Raw genomic sequence first — 23,829 nt, 5'->3', positions numbered from 1 at the left:
CTATGGACTTTAAGACTTTGCTGAAATTTGGATAAAAGGACCTTTAACTTATAAATTGTAAGCCAACAAGTATAACACAAAATTTAAAAAAACCACGACACAAAAATCTCTACAAGAAAACTAGAAAAGAGCTGATAACTTTCAAACGTCTGAACCGATTTTCTTCGATTATAGCTAAGAACACTCTCGATCAAGCCACCTTTCAAACAAAAAAACTAAATTGAAATCGGTTCATTCGTTTAGGAGCTACGATGCCACAGACAGATACACAGATGCACAGATACACACGTCAAACTTATAACACCCCTCTTTTTGACTATTTTTACTAACTATTTTTAACCCCCGAGGGTAAAAATAGTTTTATACACGAAACCATGATGTTTTGACCGATTTTGAAATCCACCCATGCGTTAAATGCGTCCTTGACTTGCTTTGTTGGTTAAGTGGATGTGTTTACCTTGTTGACATCACTGAAGTATAGTTACTGTTTACATAGAATGTACAGCGGCATAGTATGCTCGTGCGCAGTTTGTAAGAAATAATTAAAATAAAATCTAATAAGTATGTCATTTGTCTTTGTTTATTCGTTTTCACATATTCATAGACTATTACAAAATTTTATTCTTACTCTAATTATGTTATACATTATACTATATTATGTATCACTCTAGTTATATAGCTTATAATCAAATATGTACTTATCTAACTTTTTGAATTAAAATACCTAATTAGCTTTTTCCTTTCTTTTTGTAAATAAGCGATTCATAATGTATCTAAAAGCATATTTTAAAGCTAAAATAATGACTAGTACAACTAAAATAAGATCCAAGTAGAGCTTCTGGTACCAGGGTACCAAAAATGCTGGAGAGCGTAGATGTAGTGCTCCTCTAGTCTTCACAACGTGTTCAACCCAGTGAACTAGTGATTTAGCAGGTAGCACGGGTCTGTCGTGGTATATCTGTGACAATTCCTTGACTCTCGTTGCGTATCTAGAAACAAAGTTTGGGGTTATACAAGGGTGATCACTTTCACCACAAGTGTAAATTAAAAATGTATAACACCAGTAACTAGAAAAGAGCTGATAACTTTCAAACGGCTGAACCGATTTTCTTGGATTATAGCTAAGAACACTCTCGATCAAGCCACCTTTCAAACAAAAACAAAATTAAATTAAAATTGGTTCATTAGTTTAGGCGTTACGGTGCCACAGACAGATACACAGATACACACATCAAACTTATAACACCCCTCTTTTTGGATTGGGGGTTAAAACATTTCCAAATACTCAAAATATTATGATTTAAAAAAAATGTTTTATGTTTATCTTATATCGAATTCAACTTAGAAGGTAAACTTTGAACAATCACTAATGAATTTCAATATAACGCTATTGAACTAAATCAAAGCTTAAAGTAATTTGATGAAACTTACTTTGGATTATCAAGTAAATTTTGAATAGCTTTTTCCAAATCTGCAGCCATCGAATAAGATAAATCTACTTTTTGAGCGTAGCCCTTTTTAACAGCTCTCTGTACGTTTACATATTGATCGCCGAAAACTGGTATTCCAATAGTTGGTACTCCAAAATGCATCGACTCCGTGGTCGAGAGTAGACCTCCATGTGTGATGAATACGATACAGTTCTTATGTGCTGTAAAAAATACTATTATTAAAAATCTTAGCTTAATTTTTCCTATTATATTATTTCTATTATTTTAGCTTTGATGTCCAATAGAAGTGTTTTTACTAACTCTTAGACATTTTTTGACAAGTTCTTCTTTCCAAACTGATTATTTTGAAACAGTAGTAGATTCACTAGACGCTTCAGAAGCACTTTGTAAAAGTTTATATTTAGTAAAAACTTTTTAATTCTATAAGAACTTATTAATAAGCAGCTTATTACCACTTCCGTGATTATTACCATCATTAAACACTTCCATTTTATTTTATTGGCTGTCATTCCCTGATCTTACAAGTTTTGAATTTTTATACCTCTGGTGCTAGGCCGGCAACGCATTGCCGGTAACTCTGGTGCTGCAAATGTTCATAAACGGCGGTAATCACTTAACACCAGGTGACCTACCTGCTCGTTTGCTCACTATTTTTATAAAAAAATCTATGTATTAAATATATTTTTAGCAGGCGCGATCCATCTTTGACCTTATCAACATTTTCTATCTTGTCTATTAACCAGATATGTTTTCGATAATTTTATTTTTGAGTCGGTTCAACATGCTTAGTATTTGAAAGGATAAAGGTTAGTCGATATTTCGTGCAAAAATTAGATTCCGTATTTACCCAGAATACTTTGTTGTGGTGCCCATTGCACAATATGGACATTGCTAGGCGTATTAGGCAAGTCTTCTTCAAATTTCCATATTACTGTCTGCTTGAATTTACTAAACATTTTTAACAAATCTTGTTTGATTACATCAGGGAAATGTTTGCTTCGTAAATTCGAACCCATACTAAAGTAAACAACTCCATGCTGCGATTTATCCATAAGTTTCTGCAGATTCTGAAATAGAAAAATATATTGTTAAAATTTAAATTTAATTTGGATTTTTCAATCGTTCGATTAGTGAGAAAAAGAAAAAAATTGGAACTATGCAAAGAATGTCAAAACTAGTAAAAGAAAATTTAACGATGAAAAATCAACTTTTCGCCGGCGAGTAATTGAGAGAGCTATGCTTGGTAATTTTGGTAATCGATATGGTTCAATGGGTTGCGAAGCTGAAGTATCAGCAAATAAATAAATTGATTGATTGATTGATTGATTGATTGATTGAAAAAAGAAGTGGCAATAATCAGTACACATAGTTCGAAAAATCAATAGAATTTGGAGTCCAAAGGTGCTAGTATCGGAAAATTGGCGTTGGCAGCGTTGTCAGATCGCCTACTAGTTGGGCAGATGATATCAAACGAGTCGTAGGGAGCCGCTAGATTTAGGCAGTGCAAGACCGTGGCGTGTGGAAGTCCTTATAGGATTAATCCTTAAAAGAGACCTACAGTTGACATCTATTCAGTTGATGTCGATAATGAAAATAAGTGAAAGTGATAGTAAATAAGTAAAAAGTAAGTGAAGTTTAGACGTACCTCAGGCAAAGGTTTTACATCATGCTTGATATGAAATCCTCCTATAGGAATCACGTTAGGTGGCAATCGTATAGGACTACCCGTCGACACGTGAGAGTTGCTTAGAATCAAAGAAGCATTATACCTTAGCGTCTCAAAAGACGGGACAGAACTGTATCTGTGACGAATAGCCGGAACAAAATATTCGTCATACAGTTCGTGTTCAAGGCCAGATACCCAGCTGTAGTAAACAAGGAAAATATAATAAAATTGATTAACTTTTGTACAATATTAGTACTTGCGGCTTGGTATTTTTTTTAATACCGTAGGAAGTAGAAATCAATGATCTCTATTTTGTACTATACATACTGGATGGAATATTTCAAACAAGAATTTTTTGAGGCGAGTCGAAGCCTTTGCTTCTTGATGATCTATATCTGTTTGATAATAATATACAATCCAACAAATGAGTTATAATTTAACTAGCTGATGCCCGCGACATCGTTCGCGTGGATTTAGTTTTTGGAAATCCCGTGGGACCTCTTTGATTTCCGGGATAAAAAGTAGCTTATGTCACTCTCCAAGTCCTTAACTATAACCACACAAAAAATCACGTTGATTCGTTGCTCCGTTGCGACCTCATTGAAGGTCACACGAACAAACTAATAAATCTACAAACAAAAACACTTTCGCATTTATAATATAGGTAGGTAATCAATCTTCATACTAATTATATGGATATGGTTTATGGATGGAGCAAGCGTAGTGTGGGACGACCTCCGACCCGATGGACGGACTCTTCCTGACGACCTTAAGAAGATAGCGGGAAGTGGGTGGATGAGGAAGGTGGAGGATCGTGTGTGGTGGCGCTCTTGGGAAGGCCTATGTCCAGCAGTGGACACAAACAGGCTGATTGATTGATTGATTGATTGATTGATTATGGATGCAACTACTAAAGTTCTAAAATTACTTACAGTATTTTAAGAAGCTTGCCCATAATTTGTAAGCCCAGCTGAATTGCACGTTGTTTAAACGTCAAGGGAGCAATGCTGTCAGATAAGATGTCCACTGTGTACGCTGGGTTGGGCATCTCGTCCACTAATTGTAATACCATCCAATGTGGATCTACTGTAGATAACCATATTAATGGACAGTTGAAAACGCCTGCAAATCTGAAACATATTTTTTTGATTGCAGTAGTTGCAATCAATCGACACAAGTGTAAATTAAAAATTTATAAACCCCCGACAAGTGAAGATTACAGTAATAAGAAAAAAGCTGATAACTTTCAAACGGCTTAACCGATTTTCTTGGATTATAATAGAATAGAATAGATTTTTATTCAAATAAACTTTTACAAGTGCTTTTGAATCGTCAAATAATTTACCACTGGTTCGGAATGCCGTTCCTACCGAGAAGAATATAGCTAAGAAAACTCTCGATCAAGCCACCTTTCAAACAAAAAAACTAAATTAAAATCGGTTCATTAGTCTAGGAGCTACAATGCCTAGCTGATAAAAAGTTGCTTATGTCAATTAGAGGGACGCAAGCTACCTCGGCACCAAATTTATTACAAATCGGTTAAACGGATGGGTTTTTGGAAATCCCGTGGGAACTCTTTGATTTTCCGGGATAAAAAAGCCTATGTCCGTCCCCGGGATATAAGTTAACCCTGTACCAAATTTCGTCAGAATCGGTTAAACTGTTGGGCCGTGAAAAGGTAGCAGGCAGACAGACAGACAGACACACTTTCGCATTATGTGTAAGTATGGAGTATGGATTTCTTCAATCACTTTTGGCATTTCTAGATGTTGATGATCCAAACCACGGAGCGTTGGCAATGGTGACGCATGATTATTAGGTACTATAACGTATATTTATCGATTATTCTATTGTTCTATAGTAGTTTAAATCATTATTGTATAGTAGTTTAAATCATTAAAGCAATTTAGCAAACAAGTAATTAACTAGTCGACCTAGCCCGACTAGTTGCGAACTCATCCGTTTTAGTCTGTTTGTCTGTCTGTTTCATATGGACTCAGCTTGTAACTGAACTAAAGGGTCCTAAAAACTCTACCCTATTTTTCCTTCGGATCTTTCTAAAGATTACATTTTAAAACAATTTCTTTAAAGTGGCACGTGTATCGTATAGCGGTAGGACCCCTTGTAATGTTGTGTCCATAATAAACCAAGAACTTTTAGAGCGTCGGAAATAATGAGTTCATCAGACCTAAACGACTTTACAGAGTTCAAGTATTGAAAATGTGTGATTGCGTATAATGTCTCTCAAGCGTTCGGTCCGGCAAGACTATTGCCAGTGCGTACTTAGTTCGAGTATTGAAAGTATTTTGTTTGTGTATGAATATTTATTTAGCATTTGGTATGGTGAGACAAGTGCTAGTTCGAGAATTTAAATGTGTGTTCCGCATAGGAACGCATTTAAAATATGAAAAGATCATGAGACTGCTCTTACAAGACAACACTTCATATAGAGCCCTACTTATTAGACGTGTGTGTGTGAGTGTGTGCTTCTTCCTTCGTAAAGGAAGAAGTTGTGTGCGGCATCATTCACTCCAGTTGGCGTAAAAGGGGTTTAGAGTGAATGATGGTACGTAGCTCCACCACGCCACGTACGGTGAGCTTCTGCCTTCCCTTGGTATCCCATCGTCATACTGGGACCCTCGATAAATCAAGAGATCAATATGGCACATAAAATACCAATGAACAGTAGCTCCCCCCCCACACACGTCATCATCCAAATAAACAGCGCAGCGTATGCAAGCATACTTTAGGAAGTGGTGCGTGCCACTTATGATCCCACGTTGCAGCCGAAGCTGAAATAGCATTTTTATAGTGGTGCCCTCCCACTACAGACCTGTAATAGGTTTCAAGGACGGGTCAGACTCACTGCGGGAATATCCACAGGCCTTAACCCAACCTTCAGTATATATATGCATTAGCGTAATTTTGTATGGGTATGTTATTAATATTGGGTAACCACCACAAGGCGGTTAAGTATTCCAACAAATGTCAGAATACAAACAGAACAGCAGCATTACCTGCCCTCTGTGGTCAGTCTGTTATTAAAGCACATTAGAATCATCTCAGCAAAGGATTCACAAAGCGCCTAAGACACTAGGGCTCTCCTCAGTTAGGATTGACAAAGCATCAAAGGCACCAGGGTTCTCCCTCGCATAAGTTTCTTCCAACGCGCTCTGTCATATGTCAGATAGTTAGTTAATATCACCGAAAGCCATCTCAAGCAAAGATCACCGAACATCCGGAGGACACGCGGTTCTCCCCGCCTGAGCAGCCACGTCGTCAACAGTTCAAACATAAATCGCTTTTAGATCTTAGGAGGTATCGCCCCTATTTAACAAATATATCTGTGTAATTAAAGTGGTCCCTTCTATTCAAGTGTTTGCTTAGAATGTTTCTCTCCAAACACCAACTTGGTCCGTGTCTCAACTCAGTATTCTTTAATATAAACTTTATGTATCGCCCCAGTACAGAATTTAAACAAATTAATTATCTCCGCGCATTACGACGTCCGCGCAGGCACCGCCCGCCGACGCAAATGCACGCGGTCCCGCTGTGCGGGTTTCTTCGTTCATGTATTGATTTCGACTCGCTTCGAGCGCTAACGCCCGCGCACACATCGTTCGCGACGCAATTCGACCGCGGTCGATCGCGCCGCTGCATCACCGACATGCCAAACGGTGTTTGCCTCTTTTCGAAAATGCGGTCGGCCCACATTAAGATTAAAACGTCTAAACGAATTAATTTTATGTTCGTATGTGTAAGTACATCTCTACAAGTATTCACTGACCTGATTTTGATAAAATTAAAGCAAAAATTTTAATACTATTTTTTTATATAATTTTTTAACACTTTGGTGTAAAATTTAGGGTCGTTACAAGCTCAGCAGGGTCGCGGTATACATGAGTATAGCCGTAACAATCTATACTAATCCATACTAATATTATAAATGCGAAAGTGTGTCTGTCTGTCTGTCTGTCTGCTACCTTTTTACGGTCCAACAGTTTAACCGATTCTGACGAAATTTGGTACAGGGTTAGCTTATATCCCGGGGACGGACATAGGTTACTTTTTATCCCGGAAAATCAAACCGTTCCCACGGGATCTTTAAAAACCTAAATCCACGCGGACAAAGTCGCGGGCATCTTCTAGTAGGTTTATATAATTACCCAGCATACACCTCATTGAACATCCATTCCGCAAGCACAGCATCGAACTGTTGACTTTTGTCACTCATTAGCTTTTGCACGTTTGGATGATTTAGTGTATTTCGGCTCATGTTCATCAGAATTGGCACGAAAGCGAAGAAATTACTACCGCTTGATGTGTTGTCCAAAACATTTGCTATATTTAGAGCTCCATCTAAAATCAAATCAAGGAAAAAATGTAAATTTAGTGGAGTTATAGTCAACCAAACTGTGGAATTAAGTCCCATCGGTGGTGTTCCCACTAGATTACAACATGGGGTTATTCAAGGGGCGGACCACCAAATTCCTGAAAGTCTGGCAATGCATCGGCGGTTCCTATGGTGCTGCAAATATTCATGGCGGTAATCACTTAACATCAGCTGACTTGCCAGCTCGTTTGCTAACAATTTTTTACCTACTCTTATAATATTACAATGAATATATGTATGTTCTAACCTTACCTAACCAAACTTTAGATTTTGGCACCCTTCTTCTTTCTCTGGGATTTTACGATTAAATACATCAGTTCAGAATATAGTCTGAGTACCAAAGTCTAAAGTAAGGTTAAGTTAGATTAAAACATAAATATTCATGGGCCCGGCCGCAGTCGTTTTAACATTTCCCGGGCGTTAACCATATCACTAAGGGAGTTGGCTAACTAACGGCTTATGCCATTTCGCTGCGAGAGATACACGTATTCGTAGACCTCTTCTACTCTCGTGCGCTTTGTATCTTCTATCATCGTGAATTAGGTAAACCTACCTATTAGTATTACTAGCGATCCTTAAGTGTTTACATTACGTTGAAGAGCTACTTATTAATTACATTTTATCTTTAAGCCTTCAATTGACTCTAGTTTATAAACAATCCACCTACGTCAATTGCAAGAACATGCCAATACGAATAACCAAATAGATATGACAGGAATATGCCCAAAAACAAGCAAAGAGAGCTCCAAAACAGTACTTATTAAAATACATAATAGGTCCGCACAATATATCTTATATATTACTAATATAGCATAGAAGGTAAATTAAGAGCCGATTTTTCAATCGTCAGTTAATTTTTATCTGAGAAATAAATTTGACGTATCGACAGATATCCTATATAAAAATGTCAACCCCTAAAATTTACTTCTCAGATAAAAGTTATTTGACGATGGAAAAAGCGGCCCTAGTTGTAAACAGAATACCTATAGTAATAGTAGTTAATATTACAGATATTATATCTATAAGATATGACTTTCAGTAAATAAACCCTATGTGGTTTCGGCTAGGGTCAACAATTTGCTGTTAAAATACTTGTTTAGTTATTAAAAAAATATATTCTTTTCCCCTTTTTTAACCAACTATAAAAAGTAGAAGATTCTTAATTCTGTGCTTATTTCTTTCTAGTACACCTATTTCTCCCAGATTTGCATTTTTTACACATTAAATACCGGAAGTTTGCGAGATGGTCCCAAAGTTTCAAAAATAAGTTGTTATAATAATAATAACCAACTGAATAAAGAAAAAAAGAATATTAGCCATGTTAATCATGACTAATATTCCCCTTTCCCCTCTAACTAAGCGCAGCCTCAATAGCTCAACCGGTAAAGGAGTGACTGACAACCGAAAGGTCGACGGTTCAAACCCCGCCCGTTGCACTATTGTCGTACCTACTCCTAGCACAAGCCTGACGCTTAGTTGGAGAGGAAAGGGGAATATTATTCATTTAAAATGGCTTATATTTTTTAAAAAAAAAAAAAGCTGTATTAGGAGTAGGTACGGGTAGGCAACGGGTGGGGTTTGAACCACCGACCTTTTAGAATTCAGTCGGCTCCTCAACCTGTTGAGCTATTGAGGCTTAAACTATTAATAGTTTTGGTTAAACTATTAAGAGGAAAACCTATGCGAATGACATTGACGATTTCACCTTCAAACTAGCAATTTTGACATGTCATGACCCTCTATTGACAATTAATCAAGCAGACATTTCAATCTGCGAAATTTACGCGGACTTTTAGTATTTTGACGTAGGAGGGTAAAAGATCCAGTACATGAACGAATAAGGACTACCCTGACTTTGACCTAAAATTAAGATATATGTATGAGAATCGTTCTATATATAATTTTTATATTTTTTTTTATCTGTGTCTATACACAGTAGGTATACACTCTTAAATTATTTAAATATCAAAAACGCAAAAAAATGCGTGGTATTAATTATTATAAATTATTTTATTTAACAAAAGGATAAATTGCCAGTAAATGAACTGGGAATTTCAGTGAATGAACGAACTCTATCTAGTGCATAAACTCTCGATTCCTATTAATAAATTCTTAAGTATATTTTCGCCTTGGAATTTTAAAAAAAATGTCAGATTTTCAGTTTTTGACTTATTGTATATTTTTTTCTACATTTTGCGCGATAAATCAAAAACTATTTTACATAATAATAATAAATAAAACCTGTTTTAGAAGACTGCAAGTTACAATAGAGCCGCTTGGAACAATTTTTTTTGCTGTTTCTTCTGGTAATATTCACAATGCAGAAATAATAATCATCATGGTGTTTAGATGGTTTGCGCCAAATTATAAAATTTTTTTTTAGTAAAAGTAGTTAACTATTCTTATTTGCTCATAAACGCAACGAGGAAATACAGCTTCCACATATAAAAATTTGAGTCCAGGCCTTGCTGTTAGCTGCTAATGGGTTCTCAAAGTAGCCCGAGTATGCTTGTTTTACTGGGCACAAAAGGAAAGAATGAAAGGAGCTTACCCAGTACATCTTAAAAGATCCGTTATAGATACATGCATCCTGCCATGCCTTACCTATGCCAGCCAAACATGGGTCCAGACAAAGAATATAAAAAGAAATAGTGACTTGCTAAAGGGCGATGGCAAGGTGCATAAATTAAGCAAAAAATATTCAAAGTGAGAATTGAAGACATAAGAAAAAAGACAAAGCCTACAGACACCTTGAGACATGCCCTAAAACTGAAATGCAAATGGTCATATTGTATCGATTTTTACAGATGAAAGAAAGACAGGTAGGTAGACCGAAGACGCGTTGGTCTAATGCTATTGTGCAAATCGCGAGAGAAAATTAGCTTGATAGTACCAAAGACAGAGAGAAATGGGGATACCCAAGAGGGATCCATATCCAAGAAAGCAGAATACCAGAATAAATATAAAAAAAATTCAAAAGAAAAATAGAACCGACTTCAAAATCACAAACACTAAAAAGTAAAAAATAATTTAAATTATTGTGGTTTTTGAAGTCGGTTTTATTTTTATTTTGAAAATTTTTTATTTCAAAATTTTTAGTGGCCCCACTGTACTATAATAATATGCCATGCCCAGCTAAAACCCTACTGTTTACTAAGCAATTACACTGATCGCGAGCAATTTGCTCTTATCCATTGAGGAGTTCTGTTCTCCATCTCAGAAGATATTCATCAGAACTTCATCAAATTTATATGGGACCACCTGCAAAGTATACCTAGCTTTCCAAAAAAAAAAAAAATCCAGATCGGTCCAGGCGTCTTTGAGCAATCGGTGAACATACATTAAAAAAAAAATTGAATTTGCTCTTATCCATTGAGGAGTTCTGTTCTCCATCTTCAAAGATATTCATCAGATCTTTACCAAATTTATATGGGACCACTTGCAAAGTATACCCTATCAAACAAAAAAAAAATCCAAATCGGTCCAGGCGTCTTTGAGTAATCGGGGAACATACATAAAAAAAAAGATACCAACGAATTCAGAACCTCTTCCTTTTTTTAAAGTCGGTTAAAAATATACTAAGATTTACTAACATGGTGTTATACCATAGAGTAGCAAACAGAGGCAAAGCTTCTAAGAAGCGAGCAAAATTTATAACTATTTTGGTAGGGCTGGCACTGGAGGATACAATTTAATTAACAATAGTTATTTGTTCAACAAGATGGTAAAGTTTGTTTTTGTTGTGATTGCCTAGTTTAAATATCGATCTTTAAATATCGATCGATAGATCTAAATATCGATTTTGAACGAAATCAGTCAATTTAGAAAGAATTATAAATGGTGCCAACTTTTTTAAATTTTGGTTACAGGTTCCTATTTTGTGATCCCAGGGAGCTCTAAATATCGATTTTGAACAAAATCGGTCAATTAACAAAGAATTTCAAAATGGCGTCGACTTTTTTAAATTTTGGTAACAGTTTCTTATTTTGTGATCCCAGGGAGCTCTAAATATCGATTTTGAACGAAATCGGTCAATTAACAAAGAATTTCAAAATGGCGTCGACTTTTTTAAATTTTGGTAACAGTTTCTTATTTTGTGATCGCAGGGAGCTCTAAATATCGATTTTGAACGAAATCGGTCAATTAACAAAGAATTTCAAAATGGCGTCGACTTTTTTAAATTTTGATAACAGTTTCTTATTTTGTGATCCCAGGGAGCTCTAAATATCGATTTTGAACGAAATCGGTCAATTAACAAAGAATTTCAAAATGGCGTCGACTTTTTTAAATTTTGGTAACAGTTTCTTATTTTGTGATCGCAGGGAGCTCTAAATATCGATTTTGAACGAAATCGGTCAATTAACAAAGAATTTCAAAATGGCGTCGACTTTTTTAAATTTTGGTAACAGTTTCTTATTTCGTGATCCCAGGGAGCTCTAAATATCGATTTTGAACGAAATCGGTCAATTAACAAAGAATTTCAAAATGGCGTCGACTTTTTTAAATTTTGGTAACAGTTTCTTATTTCGTGATCCCAGGGAGCTCTAAATATCGATTTTGAACGAAATCGGTCAATTAACAAAGAATTTCAAAATGGCGTCGACTTTTTTAAATTTTGGTAACAGTTTCTTATTTCGTGATCCCAGGGAGCTCTAAATATCGATTTTGAACGAAATCGGTCAATTTACAAAGAATTTCAAAATGGCGTCGACTTTTTTAAATTTTGGTAACAGTTTCTTATTTCGTGATCCCAGGGAGCTCTAAATATCGATTTTGAACGAAATCGGTCAATTAACAAAGAATTTCAAAATGGCGTCGACTTTTTTAAATTTTGGTAACAGTTTCTTATTTCGTGATCCCAGGGAGCTCTAAATATCGATTTTGAACGAAATCGGTCAATTTACAAAGAATTTCAAAATGGCGTCGACTTTTTTAAATTTTGGTAACAGTTTCTTATTTTGTGATCCCAGGGAGCTCTAAATATCGATTTTGAACGAAATCGGTCAATTAACAAAGAATTTCAAAATGGCGTCGATTTTTTTAAATTTGGTAACAATATCCTGTTTTGTGATCCTAGGGATCCTCAGATATTGATTTTGAACAAAATCTATGACAGTTCAAGAAAATAGATTTTAAACACTATTTAAATTATTATCATTAACATTAAATTAAATGAAAACACGACGCGCGACGTGTACTGCAGCCCCTGAGCTTGAGCACAGGCCGAGCCGATATAAACCGATTTCTCTCCGTACGCGACGTAGCGCCTGTGCTCACGCACACACGCGCCTCAAGCTTGTAGTAGTGTACCTATCGTAGCGCGCTTGTATGAAGCTTTGACTCTGTTCGCTACACATGTGGTTATACAACGCAATACCACACTAACAAACACTCGTACAAACATACAGACAAGTATATACTCACACACACTCACACACACACATGGACGCACGCACACGCACTTTTGAACGGTTTGAACGGAACACGGTTTTGAAATTGAAATTGAAAAAAGTGTAAGAATTTGTAAGAAAATATTTAAAAAAGGTATATCAGCCGGTTTTTTATTCCAGCTCTTAATACATGTAAAAACGTCCAATCTGTTCATTTACTTGAGCCTTTACCCTAGTACCTAATTATATCGACCGCCCCATATCAAAACAAAGTAAATGTCATTTTTCCGAAAATCGTTTTATGTCATAAGCCTAACTTTCATAGTATGTCCCGTTGTATTGTAAGGACACCCACATTAAAGTAAAATTAAAAGCTAGTAAGTCGCTTTGACCATTTTAAAACATAGTAAGTCTATGAACTGGCTAGGTTTTTTATAGATTAATGCGCCTTACTAAGTTTTTCAAAGGAATTAGATAAAATAAAATAAATATCACCCATTATCTAAATACCATGTCAAAACAGTAAATACTTAATGATGCATTAAAACTTAAAAGTAAGATAGGAAAAGTCAATGACCTCTACATGTCAACTGTTAAATATGGCTTGCAAGGGAAATACTTTGCATACTTACATAATGTTTTTAAGGTTCCATATCTCAAAAGGAAACACGGGACCCTTATAGGATCACTTTGTTGTCTGTCTTTCTGTCCGTCTGTCCGTCTGTCGTGTCTGTCAAGAAAACCGATAGGGTATTTCCCGTTAACCTAGAATTATGGGCAGGTAGATAGGTCTCAACTCTCATAGCCCAAGTAAAGGAATAAATCCGAGAACAAATTTCGTGATTCTAGATCAACGGGAAGTACTGTATAGGTTTTCTTGACGGACGGACGGACAAATGGACAGACAACGAAGTGATCCTTTAAGAGCTCCGTTTTTCATTTTGAGGTACGGAACCCTAAAAAAGAAAGTGATGCACATCTAATGAATAAATGTGTAGGCCAGTCTTCACACTAAAATATTTAAACCCCTTTAATTTAAAAACTGTCATAGCCTAGTGGTTAGAACGTCCGCCTCCTAATCGAAGGTCGGGGGTTCGATCCTGGAATCACGCACTACTAACTTTTCAGTTATGTGCGTTTTAAGCAATTTAATATTGTATATCAAATCTTTGAAAAGAGCAACCGCCGAGTTTCTTGTTGAAGACTACGGCCTAAACTTCTCTTGAATTTAAACCACTTACTAGGTTTTGATCTGAGAAAGAAATTTGACATTAATTGACAAAATTGAGAGACCTAAGCTTGTATAAGAACACAGAAGTGTCATAATTCGTGTTCACTTTGCCTAACGTCTCTCGGAGAGCAGAGAGAGATTTAAACTGTTTCTTATAATCACTGGCCATATTTCAAATGCGAAAGTGTGTTTGTTGGTTTATTATTCAATCACGCTGCAACGGAGCAACCAGTCGACGTGGTTTTTTGCATGGATACATTTAAAGACCTTGAGAGTGACATCTCTCTCCGCATCGTATTCTTTATTGCTGAGGGTTATGACCTCTTTCCATTATTCCTACATCTAATGGTAGGTTTTCTTGGGATAATAATGCGGTGGGTTCAAAGAGCCTACGGAACTCGACTAGAAAAACGAGATTTTGACTCTTAGTTTTAACGGTTATGAATTAGTTATTATTATCAGTGATAAAATTGATTAGGGCTGCCAGGTAAAATGACATTTATCTCGGAAAATCAAAGAGTTTCCTCGAGATTTTTTCCAAGTTTGCGCTACTAAGTACATATATTATGAAGAGGAAAGGTTTGTTTGTTTGTTATCGATAAACTCTGAAACTACTGAACTACTTGCACTAAAGACATAATCATCAACATCAACCGACAGACGTCCACAGTGAACATAGGTCTTTAATAGGGTCTTCCACATGCTACGGGTTTGCGCCGCCTGAATCTTTGCGCTTGCGCTTGACGACAATCATGCTTTAAAGAAAGCAATGATGAGGTCCAAGTTGGAGCACGCTTACCTGGAAGATGCCTATTCACTCTTGGCTTGCAGGTATCTATGGTATATATGGCAGGAAACACGGCCGCCGAAATGGCGTTCCAACCTTTAGGCTCTCCCCATTGCCCGCAGCATGAATCTGAGCTTCCTTATGATGGTTATATTATGTACATATAATATCTCATAAGAAATCTCTAACACACAATCCAGCTAAGTAAGTCCAATTTCGAAAAAAGCTAGCTAGCCGACAAATCTAACTCAGGCAGCCTTCGGGAACCTTCGAGATGTCTCTGTCCAAAATTCCTCAATGCTTGAAGAACAGTCTTTGAATAGTGCATATTGTCAGTGATGAAATATGGATCCGAAATATAGGTCTTTTTTTTGTACACAGGAAATGCCTGACGCATACCCCTCCGTCATGTGGGGCTTGCACCAAACTTGCACTACTACGAAATCCATTTCGGAACACGGCACCCGGAACGAGGCGCGCTATCTCCTAACATAGGTATAATACCTATTTAGAACACTTACTATCTGTCATCATAATCTATGACAACCTCCGAGTATTTACCTGGTAAAACCGTAACTTTAGAATAAAATTTAGTATATAAGCAGGCTTCATTTAGAAATGAAAAAATCCCTATTTTATTTTTCAACGATTATAAACACAACTTTCATTCAAAAATAATAAGCTTATATTCATTTTAAATAATATTTTGCGACGAAATGACGCGCACAGTCCTTCCGCCATGACAGTCCAGTGGACACTGAATTCCATAGAGCGCCTGCAAGAAAATAAATAGCACAGGAAGTTTTTTGGTTAGTTTTAGATTATTTAAGAAACGAAAAACATTTAGTATAAAACTAACAGTTAAAATTGATTGCTAAACCTAAACATATCATTTTCTGGAGGTTGGCTTCAAAGTATCAAGATGTTAAAGAAAACTTTTACAGAACAAGTTGCGAACAGCAATGTTTTCAACTTGGTTTTTTTTTATTATTGGGATAATGTATACTAAATTAAAAAAGGCCCTTATAATCTTCACAAACTGAAGTTTTTAATTGCATGTATTTAATAGCTGTTAATGCTTTAGAAAAATAAACAATTTACTTCAAAGTACAGCATTTTTGCGATTTGTCAAATAGCAATTACCTTAACAGAGCTCTCTCCGTCACTTACTCCATACAATCGTAGTTCCCATTTCATTTGAATATTAAGCAACCAAAGTCCATGAAATTTTGCAGACATAGTCTAGAAACTAATATCTGTGTCTGTGGTGTTTTAGATTTTTCTAAAAATATGTAGTTTTAAAATTACAGGGGCTCAAAGATTTGTATTTTTCTTTAAAAAAAGGCCCAACTTTGTGCTCGTTTTTCTAGACAAGGAAGCAATTTAATGAAATTTGGAAAAACCACAGACCTAGAAAATTTAATGAATATTATGTAGTAAAAAAATTTATCGTTATATATTTTATATTGTTATAATTATGTGGGAACTACGAAAACCAGAAATTACACCCAGAAATCTTGAAAATTTCGTGCTGTCTCGATTTGTGCAAGCGGGGTGGTGAAGTGCGGGGGACGACACGTGAAACTGACAGAAACTGACAGTCTAAACACACGGGCCACATTTAGACTGCACCCAACTCCAAACTTGTCGATAGGTCTAACTAAATACACTGGTACATTTCAACTTGCGTTAGACGTATGCGTTACCTACTCAGACGTTGCCTGTAGATAAAAATATGTCTCATGTTTGCTGGCAATAGCGCATGCATCAAACCCTGCAAGTTGCAACTCTCTTGCAACCTATTCCTCACGCAATACGCACAGCTTTAATATTATAATTTTTGACAATGTATACTATATGTAATGCCATATCACAGGTCACTCTCTGATTTATTGCTAACAATTTACTTCCAAATGCAAAGAAATCTAAGTGTGTTGAATTCACACTGCCCAATACCAGGACCTTAAATGACATAAATTCATTGATAAATAATCATATGTTGAAAATAAAGGAGAACCCCGTGTTTCTCGGTATAATGTTAGATGCAAAGCTTCTATGGAACACCCACATATCAACACTTGATGGTAAACTCAGCTCTGCTGCTTACACTGTTAGAAAAATTCGACAGGTACTGACGTGGAAACTGCAAAAATTGTATATTTTGCTTATTTTCACTGTATTATGTCTTACGGACTCTTGCTATGAGATAAAGCGGTAGATATTGAGAAAAAAATGTATTACAGAAAAGGACAGGACGTGCAATTTATAATTTAAAACCGCGCGCTGCCATACAATAAAAATATAAGGAAATAAGTACCTTATCTATTATCTTATAGTAGCTTCTAAATATATTTACAACTAGCTAATGCCCGCAGCTTCGCTCGCGTGGATTTAGGTTTTTAAAAATCCCGATCCTTTCATTTCCCAGAACAAAAGTTGCCTCTCCGTAATAGCCCGTCCCCGGGATGCAACTTGTTTCTGTATCAGGTAAGAATATTTAAACGGATGATCCTTTTCAAATCCCGAGGGATCACCAGGATTTAGGAATGCAATTTCTTACAGCATCAGGGTTGAGGTCAACGACAAAGTGTTTACTTGGTATAGATACCTTCAATATCAATTAATAATCGACACTTTTTAAATCCCATTAGCTTTAGTAGTCAGGTCCCCTGCAACATCAGGGTTGAGGAGTTGGAATCCAAATTTTTTATTGAACAATGTCGCAAACTTTCTTTATCGATTAAAAAAACTACCCAAAATTACGCAGTTAGGTTACCTGCCAAATTTCATGGTTTTGAGTCAACGGGAAGTACCCTAGAGGTTTTCTTGACACACACGACAGACAGAGAGATAGACAAGAAAGTGATCCTATAAGAGTTCCGTTTTTCATTTTGAGGTACGAAACCCTAGAAAACGTAGGAACGGCATTCCGAACCAGTGGTAAATTTTTCTGACCATCCAAAAACACTTTGAAGTTTACCTAAAAGTTTACAGGAATAAAAATTTATCATTGTATTCCATTCCATTTCATTCTATTCCATTCTGTTCAAAGATAAATAGATAATAAAAATATTTGTCACCGAAACAATAATTTACGATACATCGACCAATATCAATTTTACTGATGACAATCTGACTATTACCAAAGTGAACGACTACTATAATATCTATTATATACGACTAACATAATATGTATTATAAATTGTGTGCCGTTTGCATTCTCACTAGGTTCTCATTAAGTTTGTTTTATTTGGTTAAACTTTCTGGCATTTATATTGTTATGACGTTTAATTGGCAAACAGTCTGTTTATTGGCTGAAACTCAAAAATTCAGCCAATCACAACAAAGAAAATATTGTAATAATGATTGATGCAGCTTTCTGTAATTGAAAACAAAATATTTGACATTAACTTGAATGTGACAGTGTTTTCCGAATAGGGTTGCCAGAGGCCCCGTATTTTACTGGTTACCCCGTATTTCAGGATACAGAAACCTGTAATTATGAAAATAAAATACGGGGCAAATAAAACTAAATATTTTTAGGGTTCCGTAACTCAAAAGCAAAAAAGAACTCTTATAGGATCACTTCGTTGTCTGTCAGTCTATCAGTCTTTCCGTCTGTCCGTCTGTCCATCTGTCCTTCTATCCGTGTGTCATGTGTTCATGAACAAATATTAGTATTTTCAATTTTCAAAGTAAGATAACTACATATATCAAGTGGGTTATCATATGAAAGGGCTTTACCTGTTCATTCTAAAACAGATTTTTATTTATTTTTATGCATATTTTTTTAATGCATAACAGTTTTTGATTTCTCGAGTAAAATGTCGGAAAAAATACCCGAATACGGAACCCTCGGTGCGTGGGTCTGACTCGCACCTGGCCGGTTTTTTACAAATTCAGCAGGAGCTGGCTGGCGAAATCAAACACTGACGTTATGTCCAGTAGAAAGAATATTTTCCTTTTGCGGCAATGCGTAGCCGAAACCCACTCGATATTGATCATGGTCGTAGCCAAGGCGGCGGGGCTTGGTTTGAGGATGTAAGCCTTTTTTTATACAAGTTAGCCCGTGACTTTAATCTTTTCTAGTGGTAAGTGATGATACAGTCTAATTTCTTGGCCGTTAGGGCCATACTAACCATATAACTAGCCATGACCGAAGCCTCCCACCAGACCAGAAATTTCGAAATGGCGACTGCACCTGGGAAGCCGTCAAAAACCTAAGCCTAAAATAATACTTACACTATTTCTTGCATTTGCTTACCAATTTTTTTTTGGAAATATATCAAACATTTCGCGCTCACTTCACTCGCGCTTTGAATTTCTATTACTTGGTGTAAACCCCGCAATTTCGTTTGCATGAATTTAGATTTTTAAAAATTCCGTGGGGGATTTTCCGGGCTAAAAAGCCGCCTAAAAAAAATGTCTGGGATGCAAGTTACCTCTGAATAGTAAGTACCAAAATTTTGGTAAAGAAGATGGGCCGTGAAAGGTTAACAAATAGATAGGCAAATAGATATACTGTCGTATTCGTAATATTAGTATGGATAGGAAGCTTTAAAAATAAAATCTTGCTATGGCTACACTCGTTTCCCTTTCATTTTAATTTTTTCTGTATTGAACCAAAAACACTTACGCTCACTGCGCTCGCGCTTTTTTATTGTTGTATTTTATCTCACTGTCAAATTGAAAGGCGAAATTCCACTAACCAGGTAATTAGCCCATAAAGTTGAGCGAATGTTTTTTTCCTCATGACAGGATTCAGTTCCGGCCCTAATAAAACCTCTCCCGCAATCGATTCCTGGCTACGGCCATAGTATTGATACTGTGAAGGTGGAATTACAAATTAAATGTAATTTTAAGTTGAAATGAGAAGATTGTATGCATGAAATGTATAACATTTTGCTTTACAACACTAAGAGTTTTTAAAAGCTATTTAAATAAATAAATCTTTTATTTAAAACCACATTGCAAACACAGTTCACCAATCAAGATACGGCAACATACAGAGAAAAAATACAAAACTTATAAATAAATTGAAATATCTAAATAGGCTTTCCATGCATTTCAGAGAGAAACACCGCCTATATATTATATATTCTTCAAATACTTCAAAATTTCAAATTTCTTCAAATCTAAACCCCGTATTTTTTATGGTGGTAGCCTGTAAATCAAAAAGAGCCAGGTGGCAACCCTACTTCGACCTAGACAGAATGAAAAATTGTTTTCATTACTCGGTATGCCTACTGCCATAGTGTGACAGAAAGTGTGACGGTAGTTGTGACCTCTGATTGGCCGACTCTCTTTCACTATTTGCTAAAATTGATGATTGCAACAACAATTTTTTCTTTTTTGTAATCGAAAACAGAACACGGACGTCAAACAGGTTGACTAATTGCAATCATTTCTGACCGGCTAACATTGTTCCGCTAGTGGCTCAAACTCACTGTCGCAGCAAGAACATGGTAAATTCAGCCAATCACAGCAATTTGAAATTTGGTTATCACAAATGTACCGATCTAGGAACCGAGAATGCACGAACCAGGGCAGATAGAGATAAGAACAATAATATCATACGTAGGAAATCGACGGGGGATCGTTGACAAGGATAGCCTTAAGTAAGAATATCATTATGACATTATTTAAGTAGCAAGTCCGTACCTGTAGGAAAATATTTCAGATTTTCGCTAAGATCGACAATCGTTACCCGTGGTATTGGTTTGTCCGGCAAGTAAACTGTCATGTAAGTTACCTGTAGATATAAACAATTAGGATAGTAACACAACTTTTTCAGATAAAATTATTTTTGGTATTAAAAACCATCAATATGGCAGATAATAAACAATTATTATTGCAGATAATAAACATATTATTGCAAATAATTATTATTAATGACTAGAGGATGCCCGCGACTTCGTCTGCGTGGATTTAGGTTTTTAAAGATAACGTGGGAACTGTTTGATTTTCTGGGTTAAATGCCTATGTCAATTACAGGGACGCAAGCTACCTCGGTACCAAATTTCATACAAATCGGTTAAGCGGATGGGTCTTTAGGAATCCCGTGAGAACTCTTTGATTTTCCGGGATAAAAAGTAGCTCTTGTCCGTCCCCGGGATATAAGCTAACCCTGTACCTTTCATCAGAATCGGTTAAACTGTTGGGTAGTGAAAAGGTAGCACAGACAGACAGACACATCGCATTTATAATATAAAAAGGTATGGATTAAAGATGAAAGAGCGGTGATAGCCGAGTAGTGAAGACGGCGGCATCCTATTCGGAGAATCGAAGGTTCGACCCCGGACACGCACCCCTAATATTTCAGGTACCTTAATTAAATAAAGGAAAACGTCGTGAGACCTGCATGTCAGAGAGTTCTTTATAATGTTTGCAAAGGTGTGTGAAGTGTGCCAATCAGCACTTGGCCAGCGTGTTGGACTATAACCAAACCCTTCTCTTTCAGAGAGGGACCTGTACTCAGTAGTGGGCCGGCGATGAGTTAATCATGATGATGATAAAACACTTACATCATGTCCAGCATTCGCTAAACTTTCAGCCATCCCCTCTCCCAGGATTGCATGGCTTTTGCCCGGGAGTGGGCTGACAACGAGAAGCTTATAGGCATTTGTTTCATACACTGAAGCCAGAATAAGTACGCACCAAAGCGCCGGATTACACATCTTCTCTATGGATAAAAAATATTAAGATTATAACTACAAAGTGATCCTCTCAGGATTACTTTTTTTTTTAGGTACGGAACTCTAAAAACACAACTATACTCACAATTTATGTCCAAAATTGAATCCAGTTTTCCCATGAAAGCACTAAATTAATTAACTTCCTTTTAATATTATGTAACGCACTTTTAATATAAATGATGTAAACACTATCACGTTAAACAATAGCACTTATCATAGTGTAGGAAGAATGCTAGTTTCACTAGTTAATTATTCCTGTAGTGGAATGATAAATCAATGTGATAAAAATGATAAGTTACTATTATTGTACTCGAAAACATTGATTAAAGTTAACAGGTCTGCCTCTACAGGGCTTTGTAGATAAAATACCATTAATATAAAAAATCACACTGATGATGTCTGTGTTAACACAATATAACATTCAAACCGGAACTGTAAATGTATATGTAAACAAAAATGAATGAAGAGCACGTCAGAACCAACAGAACACTCATTACATATAAAATTGCCAAGTCATGTATATAAATCATATAAAAAACGGGTAAGTGCGAGTCTGACTCGCACACGAAGGGATCCGTACCATCGTACAAGATATAACATAATGTCCCTATTTTTTTTTCTATTTTCATGGCAGCCATTTGATATTTGCCCTCTTGGTTTTCTAATAGGGTTTTGTTGTGATAATGGCAATAGAAATACACGATCTGTTAGACGGGCAGACGTACAGACGGACTTGATAAAACTGTATAGGTATCAAAAATTAAAATTTCATGATTTGTAAATTAAAACTATTTACTTATTTTAGTTTATAGATTTATCGGCATTCCAAGCACTTAATAACATTAGCATGAGGGTGACGCGACCTTGTACTTTTTACGCATACCAAAATCGCACAATGTGCCTAAAGGGTTTTCACTTGAACAAAATTGTTATACGAGTAGATAAATATATTTTAACCATCAATATAGAATTTGACAAAAGCGCATACCGCCGATAAATCTGAAATTTGATACAATAGTGTATTTTGATTTCCTTATCACGAATATCATAACTAATAAAAAAAATCAAAAAAAAACCGAATTCAATAACCACTAACACTAAAAAGTAAAAAATAATTTTTGTTTCTACATGAAACTTTTTCCTTGTTTTGAAACGGAACCCTAACAGACGTGACATTGAAGTTAGGATAGTAACACATTGTGGATAATTCTATTATACACATCTAAACTAAAATAAATTCATAGGTCTAAATCTAGTGTTTTGCTTTTCAGCATTATGGAAGGAATGGCAATAATAAATAAGACCTGTCATTTTAGTTTAGTTTTGAGTTTGCGCACAACAAAGTTCATATTGAAGCATTACTCCACAATCCGAACTTTAATCAAAGTTTTTAGCAACTAGCATGCCCACGGAACCCTCCCTTATGCGTGTACTGACACGCACTTGACCTTGCATATTATAATCCATACTTATAACAATAATATTATAAATACGAAAGTATGTCTGTCTGTCTCTGCTAGCTTTTCACGGCCCAGCAGTTAAACCGATTTTGATGAAATTATGTATAGAGTTAGCTTATATCCAGGGGAAAGACATAAGCTACTTTTTATCCCGGAAAATCAATGAGTTCCCACGTGTTTTTAAAGACCCATCAATTTTACCGAATTATATGAAAGGTACCTACCTACAGAGAGAGGTAGCTTCAATTCCGGAAATTGACATAGCCTACTTTTTATTTATTCTATACCTATCCACGTACTTTTTCATTTTTCACGAAAGCTCAAATACCAATTTTCATAGATGAAACTTGAAAATGGCGGGCTTTCATACGAATTTCCATTCTCTATTGAACCCCTTTAGGGGTCGAATTTCCAAAAAAATATTTTGTTAATGAAATGATAAGTGCTTAACTGGTGAAGGAAATTTAGCAGCCTTGGTGATATGTACTTACTGGTAATTATAAAAGTAAATATTATATCATAAACGTATCATTACTACCGCTCGTAGATCGCTATATCATATTGTGTAGGTAAGTATTATTATCTAAAAGGTCAAACTGATTAACCTCATTATTATCAACGTACAGCTCAAATACCGAGGTCTAAAAACTTAAGATTTTGCGTGTAGATTCTCTCTATAATGTAGACCTGTGTTTGAGAAATTACAAATATTGTATTAAAATACAAAATGGTAAAGACGCGCATATTTTGGAAGTA

The 23,829-nt window shown here is 35.9% G+C and overlaps 2 protein-coding genes across 4 annotated transcripts in view; both read right to left on the bottom strand.

Moving 5' to 3' along the window:
- LOC123876967 (UDP-glucosyltransferase 2-like) overlaps positions 1 to 23,829 on the bottom strand; it is a 38,440-nt gene that overhangs the window by 10,282 nt on the left and 4,329 nt on the right. The window contains exons 1-2 of one of the 3 annotated variants that reach the window (XM_045923427.1): positions 10,261 to 10,271; positions 8,959 to 8,964 (exon numbers count right to left, since the gene is read on the bottom strand). The exons of the other annotated variants lie outside the window; for them this stretch is intronic. The gene's annotated coding sequence lies outside the window, so the exon portion shown is untranslated. Of the gene's footprint in view, positions 1 to 8,958; positions 8,965 to 10,260; positions 10,272 to 23,829 lie in introns of those variants that run through there. 3 annotated transcript variants of the gene reach the window in all.
- Positions 559 to 22,117, bottom strand: LOC123876964 (UDP-glucosyltransferase 2-like). Its single transcript, XM_045923422.1, has 9 exons — positions 21,699 to 22,117; positions 21,443 to 21,600; positions 20,580 to 20,670; positions 7,284 to 7,476; positions 4,050 to 4,247; positions 3,097 to 3,316; positions 2,299 to 2,518; positions 1,432 to 1,651; positions 559 to 989 (listed from the first exon to the last, which is right to left on the bottom strand). Exons 2-9 carry the CDS (start codon positions 21,593 to 21,595, stop codon positions 725 to 727), a joined length of 1,560 nt encoding a protein of 519 aa, XP_045779378.1. The 5' UTR covers positions 21,596 to 21,600; positions 21,699 to 22,117; the 3' UTR covers positions 559 to 724.

This window comes from Maniola jurtina, chromosome 22, assembly GCF_905333055.1.
Source record: "Maniola jurtina chromosome 22, ilManJurt1.1, whole genome shotgun sequence".
Classification (NCBI taxonomy): Eukaryota; Metazoa; Arthropoda; class Insecta; order Lepidoptera; family Nymphalidae; genus Maniola; species Maniola jurtina.
The sequence above is the reverse complement of the archived record's forward strand: the minus strand, read 5'-3'. Positions and strand labels throughout refer to the sequence as shown.